The following is a 22,519-nucleotide window of genomic DNA, read 5'->3' on the forward strand; positions in this document are numbered from 1 at the left end:
CACTGCTGCAGATTGTGCTATTTCATCTTCAGTATTTTTAAACTTCTGTTCCAGGATCTATCTCCTGCTGAGGAAATGCCTGTCGCATAGTTTTGAATGACTCAAGTATTTATTAATAGAAAGGAAGAGGAAGATAAGAAAAGTAAGACAAAGAAGGGAAAAGGGATGAATGACTTGGTACTCCAAGCACATCAATTCAGCTTGTTTACCTGTAGAGTTCACATCACAGTGACATTAAACCAGGAGGAATTCAGAGCACCAGAGCCAAAAATAATTAGAAAAGAACCCAGAGGGGTTAAAAATAAAGTCAGGAAGTAGCAGAATGAAACAACTGAGAAAATAGAAACAAATATGTCTACTGACAAATAATTTGACACACAAATATCCAGTGGGTGGGAAAAACCTAGACATGCCAGAAAAGACCTGCTGGTGATGCCAGTCTTGCTAGAACCTCAAGACAAAGATAAAAGTAGCAAAGACAGCCCAGGTAGCTCTGAAGCATACCCTAACCTCGTTCCTTAACCTCTGAGTGTGTGCCCCTCCCACCCACCACTAGCCCAACGCAGCAACATTCTGTCCACAAGACGTTTCAAATGTAGGGTCTCAATGCTATTTCAAATTAGTCATGAAGACCAAAATGTTCATCTTCTCATGTTTGAACCTTCAATGCCTTCCCATCCTAGTGGGCAATATGACCCACACACTGTCAAGGTCATTTTCAGGTAAACGTCATCCTTTATCTCCATCGCCAGCGTGGTCTACAAAGCATCTTTAGCACCCACCCCTTCCTTCCATCGTGCTGGCCAAGGCTGCCCTCACTAAGACTCTTTATCTATCATCTGGACCTGCTGTTCTGCAGACTTCCTGGGGCCCCTTCCAGATAACTTCAGTACACACAGACAAGCCTTTTGGTGGTGTTCTCCATGCCCTCTCCTTTTTGGGCGCTTATACAGTGATCTCTTATAAAACAAAATGCCTCCTGATGAATGAAACCCCTTGTATTAGTCTGTTCTCACACTGCTAATAAAGACATACCTGAGGCTGGGTAATTTACAAAGGAAAGAGATTTAATGGACTCACGGTTCCACATGGCTAAGGAGTCCTCACAATCATGGTGGAGGGTGAATGAGGAGCAAAGTCATGTCTTACGTGGCAGCAGGCAAAAGCTTGTGCAGGAGAACTCCCATTTACAAAACCATCAGGTCTTGTGAGACTTATTCACTACCACGAGAACAGTATAGGGGAAACCACCCCCATGATTTAGTTATCTCCATCCGGCCCCACCCTTCACATGTGGGGATTATTACAATTCAAGGTGAGATTTGGGTGGGGACACAGCCAAACTGTATGACCTCTCCACCAGAGTACTACAGCCATCTCCTCACCTACCATGTTTCCTTCTAAATAAACTTATTTACCTATTACACAGAAACAGTTTCATGAAGTTGAAATAACTTTGGTTATGAAGTCGAAAGTTCAAAACTCTATTCTTCATTGTTCCATTCACTAATTCTGTGATCTTGGCTGAGTTAACTGCTCCCTATTTCAAAGAATTATTGTGAAGAAAATAATGTGTATACTAAAGAAGATTGTGTGCAGTATAAAGCTCTCTAAAAACATAAGTCATTGGCCAGGCGTGGTGGCTTGCACCTGTAATCCCAGCACTTTTGGAGGCTGAGGCAGGCAGCTAACGAGGTCAGGAGTTCATGACCAGCCTGACTAATATGGTGAAACCCCATCACTACTAAAAATACAAAAATTAGCTGGGCGTTTTGGCACATGCCTGTAGTCCCAGCTACTCAGGAGACTGAGGCCGGAGAATCACTCGAACCCAGGAGGTGGGGGTTGCAGTGAGCCGAGGTTGCACCACTGCACTCCAGCCTAGCTGACAGAGCAAGACTCTGTCTCAAAAAAAAAAACAACAACAACAACAACAACAAGTCATTTATTTAGCACTCAGTTATTTGCTGCCTTGTAATCCTTCCCTGTTTCATGTGTGTTCTCATATTTCCAAAATTGATTTTACATTTGCCTGAGGCTGGCTCCTTCCCTTGCACCTTATTTGTATCCTTTCCAGTGCCTGAGTTGGTTGATAATTGAGTCAACTGCTTTATCCCATTCTTGACTCGGTAGCTTCCTCCTGCCTTCACCATGAACTCATCAATCTCTTCCCCTCCTGTAAGAAGCCTTCCTTCATTTACTGAAAGAGTGCTGGTGGTTTTTCTAACATATTACCCCTTACGCAGAGAAATGTGCCATTTTTGATATATCTATAGTCTGAGAATAGAGTTAGTATAGACAGAACATGAAAACAATGATGGCAGATCCCCAGAAGGCTGAGAGATGATGACATCAAAATGTATGCAGAGAAAGACTGCCAAAACAACAAAGAAGAGGTGTGCCAGGGTCAAAATCTGTGTTCATCCAATGCTGTCCAGCACATGAGTTCTCCAAAGTGCTGTCTGAATGTTTGGTTAATGGGCCAATGTGAAAATTTATATATCATGCCTTCATTATTTGAAGCTCTTAAGCCTTAGGAACATTAAGTTAACAAACTGACTCTGATTTCATCCTTGACAGGAGACATACACTGAAGTTTTCAAAGTTGTATTCATATAATATGGAATTTTGTGGTCAAACCAACCTCAACATCAGGCCTGCATAATGTTTTATTTCTGGTTGTAAAAACTGGCTTATTCAGCAATCACATGCAAGTTTGTAACAGCATAATTTTGGCCTTTTCAAATCCATTCATCTCTGGATCACTTGATAAGAGTTTCTGTACTTATAAAACAATGAACTAGAAATTATCACAGTGATTTTATCAAAATAATATCACCCTGTGGGGCCCTGCTGAAGCAGTAGTCAGTCAACATCCCTGCCAGAGATAAATCACTCTCTTTCCACCTCAAAACACAGTTATAATGAGTTGGGTTTACATGGCTCAAATTATAGCAGGTATTCTACGAATTAATTTTAAAATGCATGCTCCTGAGCCATTTGCTTGTACAGCCTGAGGAGTTAAAATATCTCGTGTATTCATAGAGACATGAAACACATCCACTATGGAAAACAGAGAAATCAAAGACTCTTGTTGCTCTGAAACCAAAAAAAGGCTGAGGTCTAAAGGTTCTCAAACTTAAACGTGTGTATGTGTCATGAGGAGATCCTGTAAAAGTAGATTCTGACTCGGGAAGTCTGGGGTGGGGCCCAAGATGCTGTGTTTCTATTTTGTGTGTGTGTGTGTGTGTGTGTGTGTGTGTGTGTTTCTACCAAATGCCCAGGTGATGGTACTGTGGAAGGTCCCAGATCCCATTTAGAGAGCAAGGCCAGAGAGCTTAAGTAACATAGCAGTGTTCATGTCATACAAACACAGGGACTTTGACTTTTTAAACAATTCAGCCAGAGAACACCAAAGTAAAATTATCAGGAAGTGATACAATTTTGTTCTTTACTAGGAATTATGTTTAAAAGGGAATACTTTCTGCATAGTCATTTCCTTTTCTACTGTATCCATTCTTACTGGGCCATGAGAGTAGGAGTAGAGTGGTTTCTCTCACAGGTTTTACACAGTAGGCTATGGGTTTTGCTCAGCCACCCAAAAACACACATGCCACAGAGCGGGCACCTGAAGAGCAGGCAGCGCCCTGAGCACCCTCTCTGAAGATCCGCAAGCTAACAGTGATAGGAAGGGCACTCCACAAGCGTCTCAGCTCATTCCCTGCACTTTCTGGAAACACACGTGATCAAATGGAATAATGCCCCTTCATCCAGATCTTGCTGTGAGTCTTAAACAGAGCAGAATTGAAAGTGAATGGCTTTTAAGATATGCAGCCTTCAATTGCCTCCCCATACCCACCCCTAAAATTCATGACCATTAGCAACAGCAAAGTTAGGCTGCCTGTGCCAGGCAACAGCCAGTGGGGGGAAATAAAGAGAAAAAAAATGAAGCAATTAGCTGATGTACCCAAGTAGAGATGGGTTTTGCAGGGTTTGTTTGTTTTCAGAGTTTTCTTGGTAGAATTGCCTTACTTAACTGCTAAATTACTACTTTATTATGGAGTTCAATTTTTTCTTTTTTCCCTCTTCTTCTTTTGTTTTGATCTTAAGACAGTCTCACTCTGTCACCCGGGCTGCAATGCAGTGCTACAAACATGACTCACTGCAGCCTCAGTCCCCTGGGATCAAGCGATCCTCCCACCTTAGCCACCTGTATAACTGGGACCACAGGCATGCCCCACCACAACCAGCTAATTTAAAAAAAAAAAAAAAAAAAATTTTTAGAGACAGTGGTCTCGCTTTCTTGCCCAAGTTGGTCTTGAACTCCTGGGCTCAAGTGATCCTCCCATCTAGGCCTCCCAAAATGCTGAGATTACAGGCACAAGCCACCATGCCCGGCCTCAGTTTTTTCTATCTATAGGTTGCAGTGCATTGGTGAATGATGAAATCATTTTGATAGGTCAGAACTGGGTTGTTTAAAAATGCAACAGGTGGGGGTGCATCACAGTTCAAAGAAGAAGTGTTGTTTCTCAGTTGTGTATGTTTGTACCCAGTTACGTTGTAAAGTGCACTACTGACTGGGGGTCATGATCAGAAATTTGAAAAACACTGGACTATAGTTTGCTTTATGATAAAGAAGGGCTTTTTTAACACCTTCACTGTTTTTAACATATTTATTTTGACTGTATTCACCTGGTATTTGATTGCCTTAGCTAGATGAGTCAGGGTAAATAGCCTTTTCAGATATTTCACTGCTCTTTCCACTACAAATTTCCTGAACTCATATAGCATATTTAATCCATACATGTAATAGTAACGTCCTTCAGGCTATACATCATATGAGTATATGGTCATTTAATCTACATTCTAAACTATTGCTGAGCATTGTACTGTATCCTCTGCATCCAAACAGTTGTTAAATAAATATACAGGATGCTTAGCATGGGGATGAGCCCTCCATAGCTTTCAAGTTACAAGAGCACCATCTGCTGGCGAAATATTTTCTTTGTAGGGAGAATGTCAAAGACTTACCAAAAATGTACTGATTTTTCTAACAAAAATTATAATTACATCACAAATACTTTGAAATTCTGCAGAGCTCCTTGCTTCATTCAGTAGTTTCGCTTCATTCCCCCTCTGAGAAGGAGTTTTTCTGTTCCTTAGCAGTGAAGGCAGGCAGTCTGTCCTTCCTGGTTTTCCGTTAAACTAAGCCGGTTTCAAGTTTCAGCTCCTCCTTGAATTCCAGGCTGCTGAGACTTCCCTCTAGAATCCTCCAACATGGAGCCTCTTGCAGCTTACCCGCTAAAATGTTCCGGGCCCAGAGCAAAGGTATTTGCAGTTTTGCTGTCTATGGTTCTATGCACAGTAACGCTATTTCTTCTACAACTAAAATTCCTCAAACCTAAAATCAACAGCTTTTATGCCTTTGAAGTGAAGGATGCAAAAGGAAGAACTGTTTCTCTGGAAAAGTATAAAGGCAAAGTAAGTTGCATCATCTGATTTTTATTGTTACCGTTTCTCCTTGTCTCTGTTTATTCCTCTTAATAAAATCATTTTTTGCTGTTACATGGTCATAAGTTGGAATTTAGTCTTCAGAGTAATTGTATTAGTACATCACTTTCATTATTAGAGTTCTGATAGTTTGCTTCTAAATAATAAATTCCAATTATCTTGTCTTCTTTAAAATGCTTTAATTTTGTGCTGAATTGATATATAAAGTTGTTTGGAAAATACTTATAGTTAGTAATGTGAACATGATGACATTTATTAATAAAAGTATTGGTTCTATAATCGAATAACTTTAAAAAGCACTTATCAAGGATCATAGTTTTATCTTTAATTTAAAAATAAACTTTCATGAGTACCTAATGCTTGTTTAATGGCAGTACTATTTCAGGGCCTTAACCCAGGCATCTAGGTTACAGTTTTCAATAGAACGTTGTGTGTCCAAAAATATGAAAAAAACATCAATCAGAGGTTATAGTCCCCCAAAATTGTTTAGGATTTTAACTACTTGCAGAATTTTTTAAAATCTTTTGCTTCACTTTCCGGTTGGATTTTTTTCTTTTTCCGGGAGGTTTCACTAGTTGTAAACGTGGCTAGTGACTGCCAACTCACAGACAGAAATTACTTAGCACTGAAGGAACTGCACAAAGAGTTTGGACCATCCCACTTCAGCGTGTTGGCTTTTCCCTGCAATCAGTTTGGAGAATCGGAGCCCCGCCCGAGCAAGGAGGTAGAATCTTTTGCAAGAAAAAACTACGGAGTAACATTCCCCATCTTCCACAAGATTAAGATTCTAGGATCAGAAGGAGAACCTGCATTTAGATTTCTTGTTGGTAAATATCTGCCTTGCCTCACCAGTATAATGTTTTAAATTGCTTTTCATTTTTAAACAATTATACCAGGACAATACTTTCCTATCTCGTTTGAAACTTTGGATCAGGAAAGCGTCATAAAACTATCAAAGAGCCAGAATCTCATCCTTTGTAACTTCTAGGAGTTATGCTCCCCTGAAACCAATGTTTTAGCGTCTTAGATGGTAAAATAATTCTATTCCAATGTATTTTATTCCTTACGACCATCTTCCTGAAGAATTTATTTAAAGTGTGCCCATGGCCATTTTCACAAAATATCTTAATTCTCCTCTCGTGTAACTAGCATCTGGGGAAATGTCCCTTCCCATCATTAAAGCCACCCAGCTCTCATGAATAGTGCTGGGCAATATTAGTTAACATATGTTTGTGGCTAATTTTATGTTGCCTTTCTTATCTGAAACAATATTCTCAAGGATGAATATGTCAGCTTACCAGATTTTTGCTAAAATCCAAAAACATATAACTTGATTCTTTAGAGGGCAGTAGTGTTAGGCTATCTCTCCAATTAAGCTAGCTACAGAAATCTGTTTAAAGACTTGCCAAGGTCACTTAGCACAAAGGTCATAAGGCGTAGTGACAGCATATAGGCTTTGGCCTCAGGCTACCTGAGTTCAAATCCCTGCTCTCTTGTTTTTGCTGTGTGGCTTCTTAACTTCTCTGTGCCTGTTTCTCATTTGTTAAATGGGCTATCAATAGTACCGACTTCTTAAGATTGTTTGGAATTAAGTGTGTTAATAGTAAAAATAAAGTACTTATACACCGCTTGCTCTGTGCCAGACACTGTTCTAAATGACATTAGTCAAAAAAAAAAAAAAAAAAAGGCCGGATGTGGTGGCTCACGCCTGTAATCACAGCACTTTGGGAGGCCAAGGCAGGCAGATCACTTGAGGTCAGGAGTTAGAGACTAGTCTGGCCAATGCAGTGAAACCCTGTCTCTACTAATAATACAAAAATTAGCCAGGCGTGGTGGTGGGCACCTGTAATCCCAGCTATTCGGGAGGCTAAGGCAGGAGATTCGCTTGAACGCAGAGGCAGAGGTTGCAATGAGCTGAAATCGCGACACTGCACTCCAGCCTGGGCGACAGAGCAAGCCTCCATCTTAAATCAATCAATCAATCAATCAATAAAGGACATTAGCTAACATTCTCTCATCTAACTTATTCTGATGACATCTTCAGTCCTATTTTCACTGTAGATAACTTGGGTTTTGATAAAACTATGACCTCACTCAGGCAATCAAGCTTCTAATCCAACAAACCAAATCGTGATCTATAATATTTCACATAAATGTGAAGTCACAATCTTCTGAAAACATTATGTTTAATTTCTAGGGAAAGTTGATATAATGCCTAACGCCGTAAATGGCAACCACAGCGAGGTCTTTATTCCTTTTATTTTGAGGGTGCACTGAGGAAAGAAAAGCCCAAGCACATGCCATTGAACTAATCATTCTTCAGTTATAGCAGCCAGATACGTGGGTGCAATAGCTCATAGGTTATTTCTCTTTATCACTACAAACCTTCTGAAACCCCTCTTAGCCTGTGTAATCAAAAAGGTAACAGTGATTTAAGGTTTCATTCCACTTAGATAGGATCATAGGGCCCAAAGGTTAAGAGCATGAGCTCTGGAGTAAAAAGGCCTGTATAGCAATCCCGGCTCGACCACTTACTAGCCACGTGACCTTGTGTCTAGGCCTCCATTTATCTCATCTGCAAAACGGGGATGATAATAATACCCACCTCATAGGGTCCCTGTAAGATTAAATGAGAGGATCAATTTGAAGCACGCAGCATCCATTACTAGGCACATAGTAAGCACTTCATAAATTTTAGTTATAATTATTATATTTTTTCTCACGTTAGTCAATAAAATGAACATAAATCTTGAGTGGTATAAATAGAAAAAACATCTACATTTCTTACATAAATTAAGGTTTATCAAAAGGATATCATGGCTGGGCATGGTGGCTCATGCCTGTAATCCCAGCACTTTGGGAAGCCAAGACAGGAGGATCACTTGAGTGCCCAGGAGTTCAAGGGCAGCCGGGGCAATACAGTGAGACCCTGCCAAAAAAAAAGTTATTGCTTTTCAAAATAAGGTGATTATTCCCTTTGGGAGGCCAAAACCCCGTCTCCACTCAAAATACAAAAATTCACCTAGTGTGGTGGCACACATCTGTAATCCCAGCAATTTGGGATTACAACTTTAATTTTTTTTTTTTTTTTTTTTTTTTTGCTTTTATTTTACTTGACACAGAGTTTCGCTCTTGTCCCCCAGGCTGGAGGACAATGGCGTGATCTCAGCTCACTGCAACCTCCGCCTCCTGGGTTCAAGTGATCCTACTGTCTCAGCCTCCCGAGTAGCGGGGATTACAGGCACATGCCAACACACCCAGCTAATTTTTTGTATTTTTAGTAGAGACAGGATTTCACCATGTTGGGCAGGCTGGTCTCAAACTCCTGACCTTAGGTGATCCACCCACCTCAGCCTCCCAAAGTGCTGGGATTACAGGCATAAGCTACCACTCCCAGCCTACTTTGCTTTATTTCATGATACTAAGATCACATCCTAGATGAGTAGACTCATAGGTGAAGTCATCAAGTATATTGAAATCTGGTTACTCTAACCTTGACTTTCACTTTGTTTGGGTGTTTTGTTTTTGATATTATGACAATCCTAGAACGTGATACTAAAGTTGTCATTTATGCAGATACTAATAGAAGTGAAAATCTTGACAAAGAATAAAATTATGCTCATGAAAATATGTTCTGGATATTTTAGATTCTTCAAAGAAGGAACCAAGGTGGAATTTTTGGAAGTATCTTGTCAACCCTGAGGGTCAAGTTGTGAAGTTCTGGAGGCCAGAGGAGCCCATTGAAGTCATCAGGCCTGACATAGCAGCTCTGGTTAGACAACTGATCATAAAAAAGAAAGAGGATCTATGAGAATGCCATTGCATTTCTAATAGAACAGAGAAATGTCTCCATGAGGGTTTGGTCTCATTTTAAACACCTTTTTGGAGACAATGTCTCACTCTGTCACCCAGGCTGGAGTGCAGTGGTGCAACCTCAGCTCATTGCAACCTCTGCCTCTTTAAACATGCTATTAAATGTGGCAAAGAAGGATTTTTTTTTAATGTTATCTTGCTATTAAGTGGTAATGAATGTTCCCAGGATGAAGATGTTACCCAAAGCAAAATCAAGAGTAGCCAAAGAATCAACATGAAATATATTAACTACTTCCTCTGACTGTGCTAAAGAATTCAGAATTCAGTGACCAGTGTGCCTCCATATCTTATTGTTCAACTTGACATTTTCTAGGACTGTACTTGATGAAAATGCTAACACACTAGACCATTCTTTGGATTCAAGAGCACTGTGTATGACTGAAATTTCTGGAATAACTGTAAATGGTTATGTTAACGTAATAAAACACAAATGTTGAAAAGTATAAAATATATATACATAGATTCAAATCCTTATATATGTGTGCTTGTTTTATGTACAGGATTTTGTTTGTTTTTTCTCTTTAAGTGTAGGTTCCTAGTGTTTTACTATAACTGTCACTATGTATGCAACTGACATATATAAATAGTCATTTATAAATGGCCATATTATAACATTTGAAAAAGTCTTCATTTTCAGTATTTCTCTCTGCATTATTTTTTAGAAGCAACTCAAATTCTGTAATCATAATATTACCAAATAAGTCAGTCTTTACTCTTGCGTGAAAATCCCAAGTGTAGAAAAAAGGACATGAGTATAAGACAATTTAGCTTGATTCCTTATAGGTTGATTTGGGTTGCTAATGTATTCATTCTAGATTAGCCACGTGGAAGGAATTCAATGCTGCATCATTCTGATGGCTGAAATAGTAAAAACAAACTCCAAACAGCCTAAACTCTAGTGTAAAAATGGGGTGATCATATAAGTCCTAAAGTGTAGATCAGCAGTCACTGAACCTTTTAGTAGAGTCACAAGGCACTTCTTCTCCCAAAGTCATGGCCTTTATATTTTGTTAGCCTTATAATTGGCTAACAAAGCAAACTGCCAAGTTGGTGAAGGTTGATTATTGCCTCATGAAATACACATTCACTGCATAAAATAAATAGGAAGATGGCCAAAAATGTAAAAATAGTCATATAAAATTTTCTAAGAAGAAAAAGACCCGATTTAAGTAGTCTGTGACTTGACTCCCAAATCCTGACCTAATGGATGAAAGTGAAGATGTTTCTTATGGCGAATTCAGTAATGCTACCTCAGTAAATAGTTCTGTATATGTATTTGGACCAAAGTTCTTAGATAAACCAAAAATACTTCATGAAGCATCTTCTGCTTCAAAGTACATATCCAGCCACCCAGCTATGAAGGTATTTAGAAAGATATTTGGTGGAGGTGGAGGTGGAGTTTCTACCAGAAGTCAAGAGGATTTGTAGGGATAGCCTCACAAATGCCAGATGAGTGTGTCAGCAAGCCTGCTCCTACTGCTCGCCAGCTGCGTGACTTTAGGCAAGTCACTTAAGTACCTTATTTCAGTTTCCTCACCTGTAAATTGAACAGGGGTTGAATGGAATAAAAAAGCCCTTTGCAACTTTAAAAGTCAATTAACACACTTAGCAAGGTGTTTTAAGTGACCAGGAAGGAAATCAGAATTAACCTGGATTGCTGGAACAAAAACAGAAGCCACCCAACAAGTCTATCTGTCCTTTGCAATTTTGCCCCAAGAGCCTATTAGCAATTTGAATTATGAGCCTCTAAGAAAACTTTTGTTCAGGCGGCCCCTCCAAGTGTTGCTGCCAGAGAACTCTTGCCTTGTATCCCCACATATGCCTTCCATGAGCTCATAGCAGTGCTGTGGCACTGCAGGGGTGTTTTATGCATTCACGTTAGGGGCCTGAGCAGAACTGCATATGCCAGCACCACATGGGCAGCAGAGACTCCCCACTGCCAGATGGATGATAATGGAGCTGCACTGGGAACAACCAGGACTGTCCCAGTCAACATGATACAGATGAACGTCCTGCCGTAAGTCACTAGTTCTCTTCAAAGCCAGAAAAAGTGGGTTTCTTCACTTACATCTCTAATCTTGGTTGCCTTATTCAACCTACAGATTCTATGTCAGTGCTGGATTTTCTCCCCTTGCCCTTTAGGTAAGCAGAGTAGGCAGGCGGAGATTTGAAAGCATGTCATACGTATTGCCTTGAAAGAAAGGACATTCAGGTGTCCCTTCGGGGTTCCGTAACAATTAGGTTATGTGTGCTGAGAGAGGGATTGGAGTCATTTGCTAAGGTGCTGCTACCTGTAACTCAAATGCCTCATAGGAATACCAGTGGACAAACACACAGAGGAAAAGTTGAATCTTTCCTATATTGGACAATCTTCCTTCAGTCTTGTTTCTGCATCAAAAAGTCTGGGACATGGAGTGCTACAGGATGCCTGGGCTAAGGACTGTAACAGAAAAATATCAACATCAGAGCCAGGCGCGGTGACTCACGCCGGTAATCCCAGCACTTAGGGAGGCCGAGGCGGGCGGATCACTTGAGGTCAGGAGTTCGAGACCATCCTGGCCAACATGGTGACCATCTTTGTATTTGTATTTTTTGTAAAAGATACAAAAATTAGCCGGGCATGGTGGCATGTGCCTGTAATCCCAGCTACTTGGGAAGCTGAGGCAGAAGAATCACTTGAAAACAGGAGGCTGAGGTTGCAATGAGCCAAGATCACACCACTGCACTCCAACCTGGGCGACAGAGCAAGACCCCATCTCAAAGACTCTGTCTCAAAAAAAAAAAAAAGAGAAAAAGAAAAATATCATGCATCACATAAAAGAGTATTCAGCTGTTGTCCTTGTGAAAAAGGAAAAGGACAAAATCAAATGCATTTTAACTGTGGTAACTAATTCACTGACTTGAAGTTTGCTTTGTTTGTTTTCTTTGGTGCGTAGAGAAGAATACTTCATACTAACTCCTGATCATCTTACAGCAGACGGAACAACAGAGTGTTAGAGACTGGAATAAATATGAATTTGCCTGAAATGTGCCCTGAAAGTTGTATTTCATTTTTTTAAATGTTTAACAATTACACTGTATCAATAGTATGTATACATGTACATATATATAATTCTTAATAACTGCAGTGTATGTAGCATATATATAATGGTGGCTGGTACATGTTTAATAGCAGACTCTGGAGGAGGAATCCTGACATACAGCATTTGCCAGTTCAGTGTAAATGCTCATGCTCCCTCATGGCCAATTTCAATCTACCAATGGTTTAGTAACTAGGATGCAAAATTTCTAAAAATATGACAATTGGGGATGGGCATGATGGCTCAGGCCTGTAATATCAGCACTTTAAGCAGCTGAGGAGGGAGGATCACTTGAGCTCAGGAGTTAGAGACAAGCCTGAGGCAACATGGCAAAACCCCGTCTCCACAAAAAAATCAAAAAATTAGCTGGGTGTGGTGGCACATGCCTCAGGTCCCAGCTACATAGGAGGCTGAGGTGGAAGGATTGCTTGAGCCCAAAGAGATCAAGGCTGCAGTGAGCCGAGATGGCTCCACTAAACTCCAGCCTGGGCAACAGAGCGACCCTGTCTCTGCCCAAAAAAAAAAAAAAAAAAAAAAAAATTTAATTAGCCAGGTGTGGTAGCACATACCTGTGGTTCCATCTCCTCAGGAGGCTGAGGTGAGAGGATTGCTTAAGCCCAGGAGGTAGAGGCTGCAGTGAGCCATGATTGCACCACATTGATTTGTGGTGTTCCTTTGAAAGAAAAATGACATGTTTGGGTGGAGCTGATATGAGGACACTCTGTCTATATTTAGTCCTCTGCTGGATTTTATCTTTCCCATAGAATAAAATTCTAATAATTGTTATGCCTAGAAACTAATCCATCACACTCCTTCCCACTCTTCCGTTCCCCTCCTCCAGCTGAACTGTTAAGTATGTCTCTTGCAGAGCAGCATAGTGTCTTTGCAGGGAAATAAAACGCAGCAGAGAGAGAGAAAGAAGGAGGCTATCACTATAATAGTGAGAGGTTCAGAGGGCAGCGATGGGAGGTAGTGACATTCCCAGTACCAGTGAACAGCCAAGAGACTGCCTCAAGAGAAAACACCTGGGAGAAAATACTTTGCCATCAGCAGAGCCTCCCTCCTCTTTTTCCAATCCCTTTTCCCTCTGTTTGACCCTTGATATCCCAGTGTGTATCCCTTTCTTTCCCTCTCCCACCTATGGAAACATTTTCTCTTTTAATTTGTATCTTCACTTTCCTCCTAACCCATTCATCTCTTTAACGTATTTTTTATTTCTTTAACATACTTTTATTTCATTCCATTCCTTCCCTCTTTTCTCATCATCTCAATAATATGAGACTAAACCACAACTTTAAATGTCTTCTGTTTATTGAACTTAAAGTTGGTTTCCCTACAGAATCAACAGTTCTAAAAAAGAAAAAATTTTTTTTAATTTAAGTTGTCATTTTCAGAAACAGAAAATCAATTATGGCATATTCTCACTTCTAAGTGGGAGCTAAACAATGGGTACACATGGACATGAAGATGGAAACAGTAGACACTGGGGACTCCAGAAGGGGTAGGAAGAAAGGAACACAAGGACCGAAAAACTACCTATTGGGTACAATGTTCATTATTTGGGAGACAGGTTCACTAGAAGCCCAAACCCCAGCATCACCCAATATATTCACGTAACAAACCTGCACATGTACCCCTTGATCTAAAATAAAATAAAGTTGGCATTTTGTGTCTTGCTGTTTAATTTTAAAAAACTAAAACACAAAAGCCAAGACTTCTAAATTTAGTAGGTTTTATTTTTATCACCAGGTCAGTGACTCTGTATAGAAAAATAACATGTTGAAATTTAACCTTAAAAAGAGACAAGATGAAAACAATTTTTACATGGAAGATATACTTAAACATAAATCTCCTGAAAGTGAATAACACTGGGCAACAACAAAAAGAGGATGTGATTTGAAAGTAGTAAAATGCATAAGAATCAAGCTATAGATATCTATTTAACCCATGTTCTAGAAATATGTTTATATTTAAATAAGGAAAGCATAAAAATCATTTTACCAATAACTTACAATCCAGTACAGTAGAGAATGTGAAATATTTCTTTTTTTTTTTTTTTTTTTGAGACGGGGTCTTGCTCTGTCACCCAGGCTGGAGTGCAGTGGCCGGATCTCAGCTCACTGCAAGCTCCGCCTCCCGGGTTCACGCCATTCTCCTGCCTCAGCCTCCCGAGTAGCTGGGACTACAGGCGCCCGCCACTTCGCCCGGCTAGTTTTTTGTATTTTTTAGTAGAGACGGGGTTTCACCGGGTTAGCCAGGATGGTCTCGATCTGCTGACCTTGTGATCCGCCCGTCTCGGCCTCCCAAAGTGCTGGGATTACAGGCTTGAGCCACCGCGCCCGGCCGAAATATTTCTTATATCTCATCTATGGCTTAACTAACTGATGGCACCACCAAAGTCAGTTCCACTAACTGGCTACAAATGTCCACACAAAAATACTGCATGTCTGGAAGCCAGCACATATCTATACTGCTTCATGGGCCAAAATGCCTCTCAGGGAAAGAGAAAATATTTAAAGTCATAATGTATGGTCAGTTCTTCCCACTTCACAAGTTAAATCTCTTGCTCCCTTCCAAATATTTCATGAACCTGTGTTTTTACAGAAAATGAAGTGAAAGGATTGAGGTAAATCTTCCAAAAAAAATTAAACCATTCCCCATCCAAAAAAAATCCCCAATATTCTTGATATTTCAAGTGAAAAATGTTTTAGTTGACTGACTCATCTGGAAAATTACCTCAACTTTCCCTCCAGCTGGTATACACAGTCACGGTTTTGGAAACCGATTCTAATGCTGTATTCAGAAACTAATGATGCAGAAAGAATCCCAAAGACTTCACTGAAAATCTGGGGACACATTGTAGGTCCATTCCACATTGTTATTACATTCTAAACCTTACATGTAAAAATATATAATTTCACAAATACTTAAACACTGTCTACTCCAAAAGACTCCAAAGACTCCAAAAATATTTCTTAAAAACTTTTAGTTATGGAAAAGCAGGCATAAGTAAATTTTTCTTAAAAGGAAAAAAATTTAAGTAATTGTAGTACTTTCCTTACCATTATAAAACTGTCCATTGTATTATAAGTATTACTGTATTGTAAGTTAATGGCAATAATATATTATGGTAAATAGTGCCTTGCTTCATAGCAGAAAGTACACGTAAACACACACTAATTACAGATTCAGTTACACTCTGATTTTCATTGTATATGCAATAAGACAGCAGTTGCATGTTAGCTGATGCCATTCACATATTCAACCAGCTAACAATACACTGCCAGCTCATCACACACAGGTAGCCAGAGCACTTCATTGACAAGAAGAATTTATCCAGAAGCAAGTGGCAGGGTAGTTGTGGCTGCTGACTTGACTCAAGCAGCCAGCTAACAATACACTGCCTACCTGATTCAGGTCACTGCTGATTCTCGTGGCCCAGAAAGTCACCGAGGCTAAATTTGTAACATGAACACAGTGGCAGAACTCTAATCTTAATAGTCACATTAAAGAAAACTTATGGACAAAATGTATTACTTCAGGACTATAAGAAATGAAATCAATATTTGTTTGAATCTAGTCAAAAACATAAAAGGTAAACAAAAACTTTAAAATGTTCAGAATACTCACACTTAGGTTTTCCAAATTAAATGCTTGGATAATGAAGATATGTTACTGCAGTACAAATGAATTTTAAAAGTTCCTTAACTGTAGACAGCTTACGCTTGTAATCCCAGCACTTTGGGAGGCCGAGGTTGGCTAATCCCCTGAGGTCACAAGTTCCAGACCAGCCTGGCCAACATGGTGAAACCCTGTCTCTACTAAAAATACAAAAATTAGCCCGGCATGATGGTGCTGCCTGTAATCCCAGCTACTCAGGAGTCTGAGGCATGAGAATCACTTGAGCCTGGAAGCCGGAGTTTGCAGTGAGCCGAGATTGCACCACTGCACTCCAACCTGGGCAACAAAGCAAGACTCTGTCTCAAAAAAATAAATAAAAAGTTACTTAACTATACCTTTTCAAATCACTTCTATTTACTGATCAAAAGATTAGTTGCCTGTATTAGAAGGTAAAATATCTAGGAGTCGTGATAATACATAAGCTGGGCATGACACAAAACTGCAGCAGTGTTTGGGGGGAAGAAATCAACATTAAAGTATTTAAGAAATGTAAGGGCTTAAATGTGATTAGTTTCCTCCTACTAGAAATGACATTAGTAATCGAGTTCTGCAAATGCAATTATGTATTCAATTTAGGATGTTACCACTTGAATACAGAAATTTTTTTTAAGAGGCAGGGTCTGGCTCTGTCCTCCAGGCTGGAGTGCAGTAGTGCAATCATAGCTCACTGCAGCCTTGAACTCCTAGGCTCAAGCGATCCTCCTGCCTCAGGCTCCCAAGTAGCTGGGACTACAAGCACAAGTCATCATGCCCAGCTAATTTTTGCAGTTTTTTTGTAAAGACAAGGTCTCCCTGTGTTGTCCAGGTTCGTCTTGAAGTCCTGGCCTCAAATGATCCTCCTGCCTCAGCCTCCCAAAGTGCTGGGATTATAGGCATGAGCCACGGTGCCTAGTTGAAACATTTACATAAGATCTAGAAAAATATATTAAAATGGTGATGGATTTGGAACTAGAATCTATGAGTACAGGTCAAAGGAAGATGAACTATTGAGCCTAGAGAGAAGCATGGTAAATGATGACCGACATCTAAAGCAGATGAAGGCTGTTTATGAAACATGTTTCTAAAACCGTTTAAATTTGTTTCCTTTTACACTGATTACAAGAGACACTACAGACCTTTGGGTTTGGTCTTTCAAAGAGAACAGGTAATACTTTGGATCAACTTTAAACAGCTCACGTTAAAAACCGTGGTTTATGCCACTTCTCCACATTGTCCACAAGATGGCACCATTTCCATTTCTTTGGGGGCCGTGCTTCTGAATGCAACAGAGAGGAGTACAACAAACAACTGTTAAAATTATTAACAGGGGCCGGGCGCCGTGGCTCAAGCCTGTAATCTCAGCACTTTGGGAGGCCGAGACGGGTGGATCACGAGGTCAGGAGATCGAGACCCTCCTGGCTAACACGGTGAAACCCCGTCTCTACTAAAAAATACAAAAAAAACTAGCCGGGGGAGGTGGCGGAGTCCCAGCTACTCGGGAGGCTGAGGTAAGAGAATGGCGTGGACCCGGGAGGCGGAGCTTGCAGTGAGCTAAGATCCGGCCACTGCACTCCAGCCTGGGCTACAGAGCGAGACTCCGTCTCAAAAAAAAAAAAAAAGTATTAACAGCCGCTAGCAATACACTGCCTACCTGACATCCCAGCTTTATCCTTTGCTGTGGAGGCAAAAACTAGAAAGAACGATTCAGATGCAAATGATTGCATTATTTTTCTGGGATCTTCAGTTTCGTAAAGAAATTTTTTTAGTATGTAATAAGATACTGTACTTAAATTCTCATATTTTCAGACCAGCTCATACTTCCTACAAATACATTCTTTACCAAGAATTCGTTTGTTCAAGATCAGAATTAAAACAGAGAACAAGAACAAGCCCTGGACACTCACCTTGGTGGAGCTTTGACTTTTCTTCTGCTTCAGTTCTTTGGAGAGCACACGCATGATACTTTCCTTTGAAAACACAGATAATATATTGAGAGAGAAACTATTTAGCAAAATCATAATTTCAGGTGTGGAATTTTTCTAGATCCTGTGCTTGTCAGATTACACTTTTTTTTTTTTTTTAAGGCAACTAGGCACCTTCAGAATATAACTAAATTACTTCATTCAAATGTACGACCCGGGCTTAGAGTTTGGTACCACCTCTTGGTCCTAAACAGGTATTACGAACGGGGCCTTTGACCCCGCATTAGAGACTTGGGGAGAATGCAAAACAGGGCATTACTCACCCACAGCATCTCCTCTTCGGTGCGGACCCTCCGAGGCGCGGTGCGCTCCAGTTTCCACTCCATCTCCGGCTGACTTCGCCCTGCCTGGCGTTTGGCCTCTCTCCTCGACCGCCTCTGGTTTTCTTTCCAGGTCTAAGTCAGTCTTGACGCCTAACGTCAAACCCCTGGAGTCCCGTCCCCCAAGACCATTCTATTTCACCACCTCCCTCCAGGTCCCCCACTCCTCCCACCGCCGCTGCAAGGTGTTCCCCTGGGTACCATTTAAAAACCCGGCGGCGCGGCAGTTGGCGCGGGAATCCCCCTCGCCGCCTTCTTATTGGCCTGCGCCGTGGTGACGTCAGAGCCCAGGAGGGATTCCCCGGCGCGCGCCGCGGCCCCGCCCCTGCCGGCCCTCTCTGCGCCCCGCCCAGTCACCGCCTCCGGACTAGGCGCGCACCCCGGCGCCAAGCTTTGCCGCGAGCCGTGGCGGGTCTGCGGCTGGGCCTGGCACCGGGGGCTGCCACCGCAGCGGGAGGCAGAGGGGTTGGCGGGCTAAGAAGCGGGTTCTGGGAGTTCACAATCTTTCCATTTTCAGAAACAAGAATGTTTCCTTATAACGGCCCTAATCCCTGTTTCTCGGCTCTCACTTCTCTTTGTTCAACCACACCCTGCCTTTGCAGGATCGGAGGGTGTACAGCTCTCTGGCCTCTGTCCGTTGGTAATCGCTGTGTCAGCTATTGATGTGAGGCGTGTTCGTCAGCTCTGCGTTTTCAGACAGGCAAGAAAACGTGGCAAGATTTCTATGCCGGTCAAAACGGAGAGCGTTGACATATTTATGCAATAAATTATTCTCCCTGCTCTATACATTGGGAAGTGGTCAGGTCCTCTCACTCGGGCTTCTGAGCCCCGTTCCTAAGTAGGAGGTCGGTGAGAGAGGTGAAGAGGTAGTGAAAGAACCAAGACAGGCAGGACCTCATAAGGCGTGAAGGGGTCAGAAAGCTGAGCACACTGGGAACTCCGTGATAAAGGGGGAGAGGAAGATATTGAGGGTTGAGGAAGAGGTCTGCCGGGAAATGACAAGCAGCCAGATGGGCTGTGCAGCCTTAGCTACCCATCTGAGCTGCCAAGAGAGTTGTGCCATATGGCAGGAGGAGACACGGCGTCTGGGAAGCCTCTGAAAGCCTGGCAGCCTGTTTGTTCCTCCCTTGCTAACCCCCCAACCATTTTTGACATTGGATTGTATTTTGCTTTAAGTCAATGTGAGTTTGTGTGTTTTTCTGGTGAAACAGTTCATAGACACCAGATACTGAAATGGGCCAGTGACCGCCCCCCAAAAAAAAGCTAAAACTCACTCCCCTGCTTTCCTTCATACTGAAAGCAAGAAAAAGTGGCATTAGAACTAAGACCCAATCTTAGACCAGTTTTCTATGTACAAGAATAATGCTGCATAGGGTAACTTAATCTTCAAATGACATATCAAAATGTTTGATAGTCAAATAACTAGTGGATTAAAAGTTCTCTAAGTTTCATCCACAAGAAGTCTATTTTCCTTGCAGTGGAGTACTCATTCCAAATTCCAGTAAATCCTTTCTGCAAACATTAAGACTAAATAGAAGTAACCTATTATTGGATGAGAGTCAGATGCATTGTTAATTTAAATGGTCAGTTTTGCAAATGTCAACAAAAACTCAAAGTATATTGGAAATAATATGAAGGACATTTTATCTTTGTTCTATTTTTAAATATAGTTCACATTTAACCATTTTGTATAAACACAGAATAAAAGCAATTCAATTAATAAGCTTATAAATGCATGTAAATTGGGATTTTTAGAATCCAATTTCTTACAAGTACTAAGAATAGTGAATTATTCATTTAGAATGCAATTGTCTGTAAAAAAAATACATTTATAAATTCCATTCTAGCCATTAATTCCACAGCATACATATACACAGCCTCCAAATGCCTTTTTTTCCTTTAGTGTAAACTAGAAAAGTATTAGTCAAGTATCTTTAGGAAGTTATTATGCAGTTGAATATTCAGATTAAATTTAAAATCAGAATGATGCAAATAGAAACTCGCCACTTGACAAATACTACAGTAATAACTGTCAAGAATACTAAAATTACCTTGCGTATGATGAGAATACTTCTCCCTATAATTAAACACAAAAATTAAAATCACAACTTTTCATTGGCCAAAACTGGCAGGGACCACCTTAACCAAGTGACCAAAGTTAACATCACCATTAATGAGACATGATGACATATTGTGCCTCATGAGAAGGACACATCACTTCTGTGATATTCTTGTCCCACAAAATGCATAAGTTTAATAGTGAGAAAATACTAGACAAACCCAAATTAAAAGACATTCCACTAAATTGGCCAGTACTCTTCAAAAGTATCATAGTCATGAATAAAGAAAGACTAAGAAACTGTCACAGATTAAAAGAAACAAGACATGCCAACTGAATGCATTGCAAGGTTCTGAATTGAATCCTGGACAAGAAAAAAGAAGATATTGGTTAGATAACTGTAGAAATTTGAATTAATCCATATCTGCACTTTAGTTAATAGAGTAGTAGTAATGTTGATTTCCTAGTTATGATTACCGTACTAGGGTTATGAAAAATGTTGAGATTTGTGAATGCTGAGTGAAGGATATAATGGAATTATTTGTACTATTTTTGAAACTTTTTTCTAAGCCTGAAATTATTTCAAAATGAAAAAAAATTAACATCGTGTGGTCATTCTAATAAAAAGCACTTTGGTAAAACTGTGTAGGGGAAAACAGAAATATCCTGTAAACATATTATCTTAATTGTTATCAAGTATGGTTTAGGAACAATGTCTAATTCAAATATTTATGTGCCTGAGAGTAGCTTTACTATCTTTAAAATGTTTCGTCTTTGAGAATGGGTTTTGCAGGAAGGATGTGACAATGAGAAAGGCTGTGAGGAAGACTCGTTGACAAAGGCCAGTTCGAAGGATTTTGAGGAAAGAAAGGCGACGGGAGCGAGCAGAGGTGGAGCAGTGGAGGAAGGGAGAGAAAGTATTTGGAAAAGCTTCCCTTAACTCTCGAAGTCGCGGGTGCTGTGAGAATCTGAGTAGGTCCCTAACAATGGGAAGCAAGAGGATATTCAAGCTTCCCAAATGCGATCTCTTTTTTTTTTTTTTTCAATTACACTTTCATTCTAAACATCAAGAATGTTAAATATCTCAGAAATATGCCATATACATGGGCCCGCTTCAGCGGCATATGCACTGAATGTGCAATATAGCAGGTACACTCCGTTCAGTCCGCTCTCCCAACCTCCTCCTTCCCCTAGCTTCGTCAGACCCTTTTCAATCTATTTGCACGTGCACACAGAGAGTCTGGCCCTATGGATCTTCCCCCACAAATGAGATCTCATTATACTTATCATTTTTCAACTTGTTTTCTCTAATTCACTGTATTCAACTAATTTCCGAGCAATGCAAACAGGAGAGCTCCCCAACCCCAACGCCAACGGCAGGTTTGCGCGCCCCTCCGGCCCGCGGTTCCTCCCGCCCGGGTCCTGGCTGGTCCCGCGCCTTCCGCCCGCTGGCTCCGGGCTACGCCCGCGCCCGCTCCCGCCCCTAGCGTCTGCGCGCCGCCCGGCAGCCCCTGCGCGCCTACTGGGCCAAAGGGACGGTTGGGAGTTTGCTCCAACGGTCCCTGGGGCACGCGTTTCCCGCCCAGCAGGGGTTGGGGAGCGCGAGCTGGGAGTGTGAGGTAAAGCGCCACGCCGGTGGGGGCTGTTACAGCTCCAGCCTGTGCGTGACAGGCGTTAGACTGCAGAAGGGGAGAGCTTAGGATAACCGCACTCTGGTGGCGCAAGGAAGTCAGCCACGGAGAAAAAGAAAGGGAAGGAAAAACATAGTCCAAGACTGATAAACTCTCTGCTCCCTGGTGTAACGTGGCTCAGTATAGCGCATGGATGGACGAATGAAGCCCTTATAATGCAGACTATCAGCAGGGCTCCAAAAATTTAAATTGCAAAGGTTCCAGCACTGTAAACGCCTCAATCAGAAGAGTGGTCAATAAAGTAGCACATCACCTCTGGTTACATGGCTTATTATTTTTTCGATTACAAGTAGTTCGTGTATATGCATATTTTTCTATTAGTGCCTGATTTCTAAGTACAGTA

The 22,519-nt window shown here is 41.1% G+C and overlaps 2 protein-coding genes across 3 annotated transcripts in view; one reads left to right on the forward strand and one right to left on the reverse strand.

Moving 5' to 3' along the window:
- The window catches only part of CDC20B (cell division cycle 20B), a 60,113-nt gene extending 41,448 nt beyond the window's left edge, over positions 1-18,665 (reverse strand). The window contains exons 1-2 of the mRNA XM_017959548.3: positions 18,370-18,665; positions 18,029-18,091 (exon numbers count right to left, since the gene is read on the reverse strand). Coding sequence (XP_017815037.2) covers positions 18,029-18,091; positions 18,370-18,432 — 126 coding nt within the window. The 5' untranslated portion in view covers positions 18,433-18,665. The remainder of the gene's footprint in view (positions 1-18,028; positions 18,092-18,369) is intronic.
- GPX8 (glutathione peroxidase 8 (putative)) lies at positions 4,375-12,411 on the forward strand. 2 transcript variants are annotated; one of them, XM_031666155.1, is made up of 3 exons: positions 4,582-5,481; positions 6,077-6,338; positions 9,159-12,411. In XM_031666155.1, exons 1-3 carry the CDS (start codon positions 5,278-5,280, stop codon positions 9,320-9,322), a joined length of 630 nt encoding a protein of 209 aa, XP_031522015.1. In that variant the 5' UTR covers positions 4,582-5,277; the 3' UTR covers positions 9,323-12,411. The 2 variants fall into 2 exon arrangements, with proteins under 2 accessions (XP_031522016.1, XP_031522015.1); XM_031666156.1 differs by lacking the exon at positions 6,077-6,338 and having other exon boundaries at positions 4,375-5,481.
- Positions 18,666-22,519: the final 3,854 nt, after the last annotated feature.

Source organism: Papio anubis, chromosome 5, assembly GCF_008728515.1.
Source record: "Papio anubis isolate 15944 chromosome 5, Panubis1.0, whole genome shotgun sequence".
NCBI lineage: Eukaryota > Metazoa > Chordata > Mammalia > Primates > Cercopithecidae > Papio > Papio anubis.

What these genes read in the sequence shown, in the direction of transcription:
- GPX8 (XM_031666155.1), top strand. Translation starts at nt 5,278, where the DNA reads ATGGAGCCTCTTGCAGCTTACCCGCTAAAATGTTCCGGGCCCAGAGCA. An exon ending in TGGAAAAGTATAAAGGCAAA is followed by an intron (nt 5,482 to 6,076) that starts GTAAGTTGCATC and finishes TTTTTCCGGGAG; the next exon opens with GTTTCACTAGTTGTAAACGT. An exon ending in TGCATTTAGATTTCTTGTTG is followed by an intron (nt 6,339 to 9,158) that starts GTAAATATCTGC and finishes TGGATATTTTAG; the next exon opens with ATTCTTCAAAGAAGGAACCA.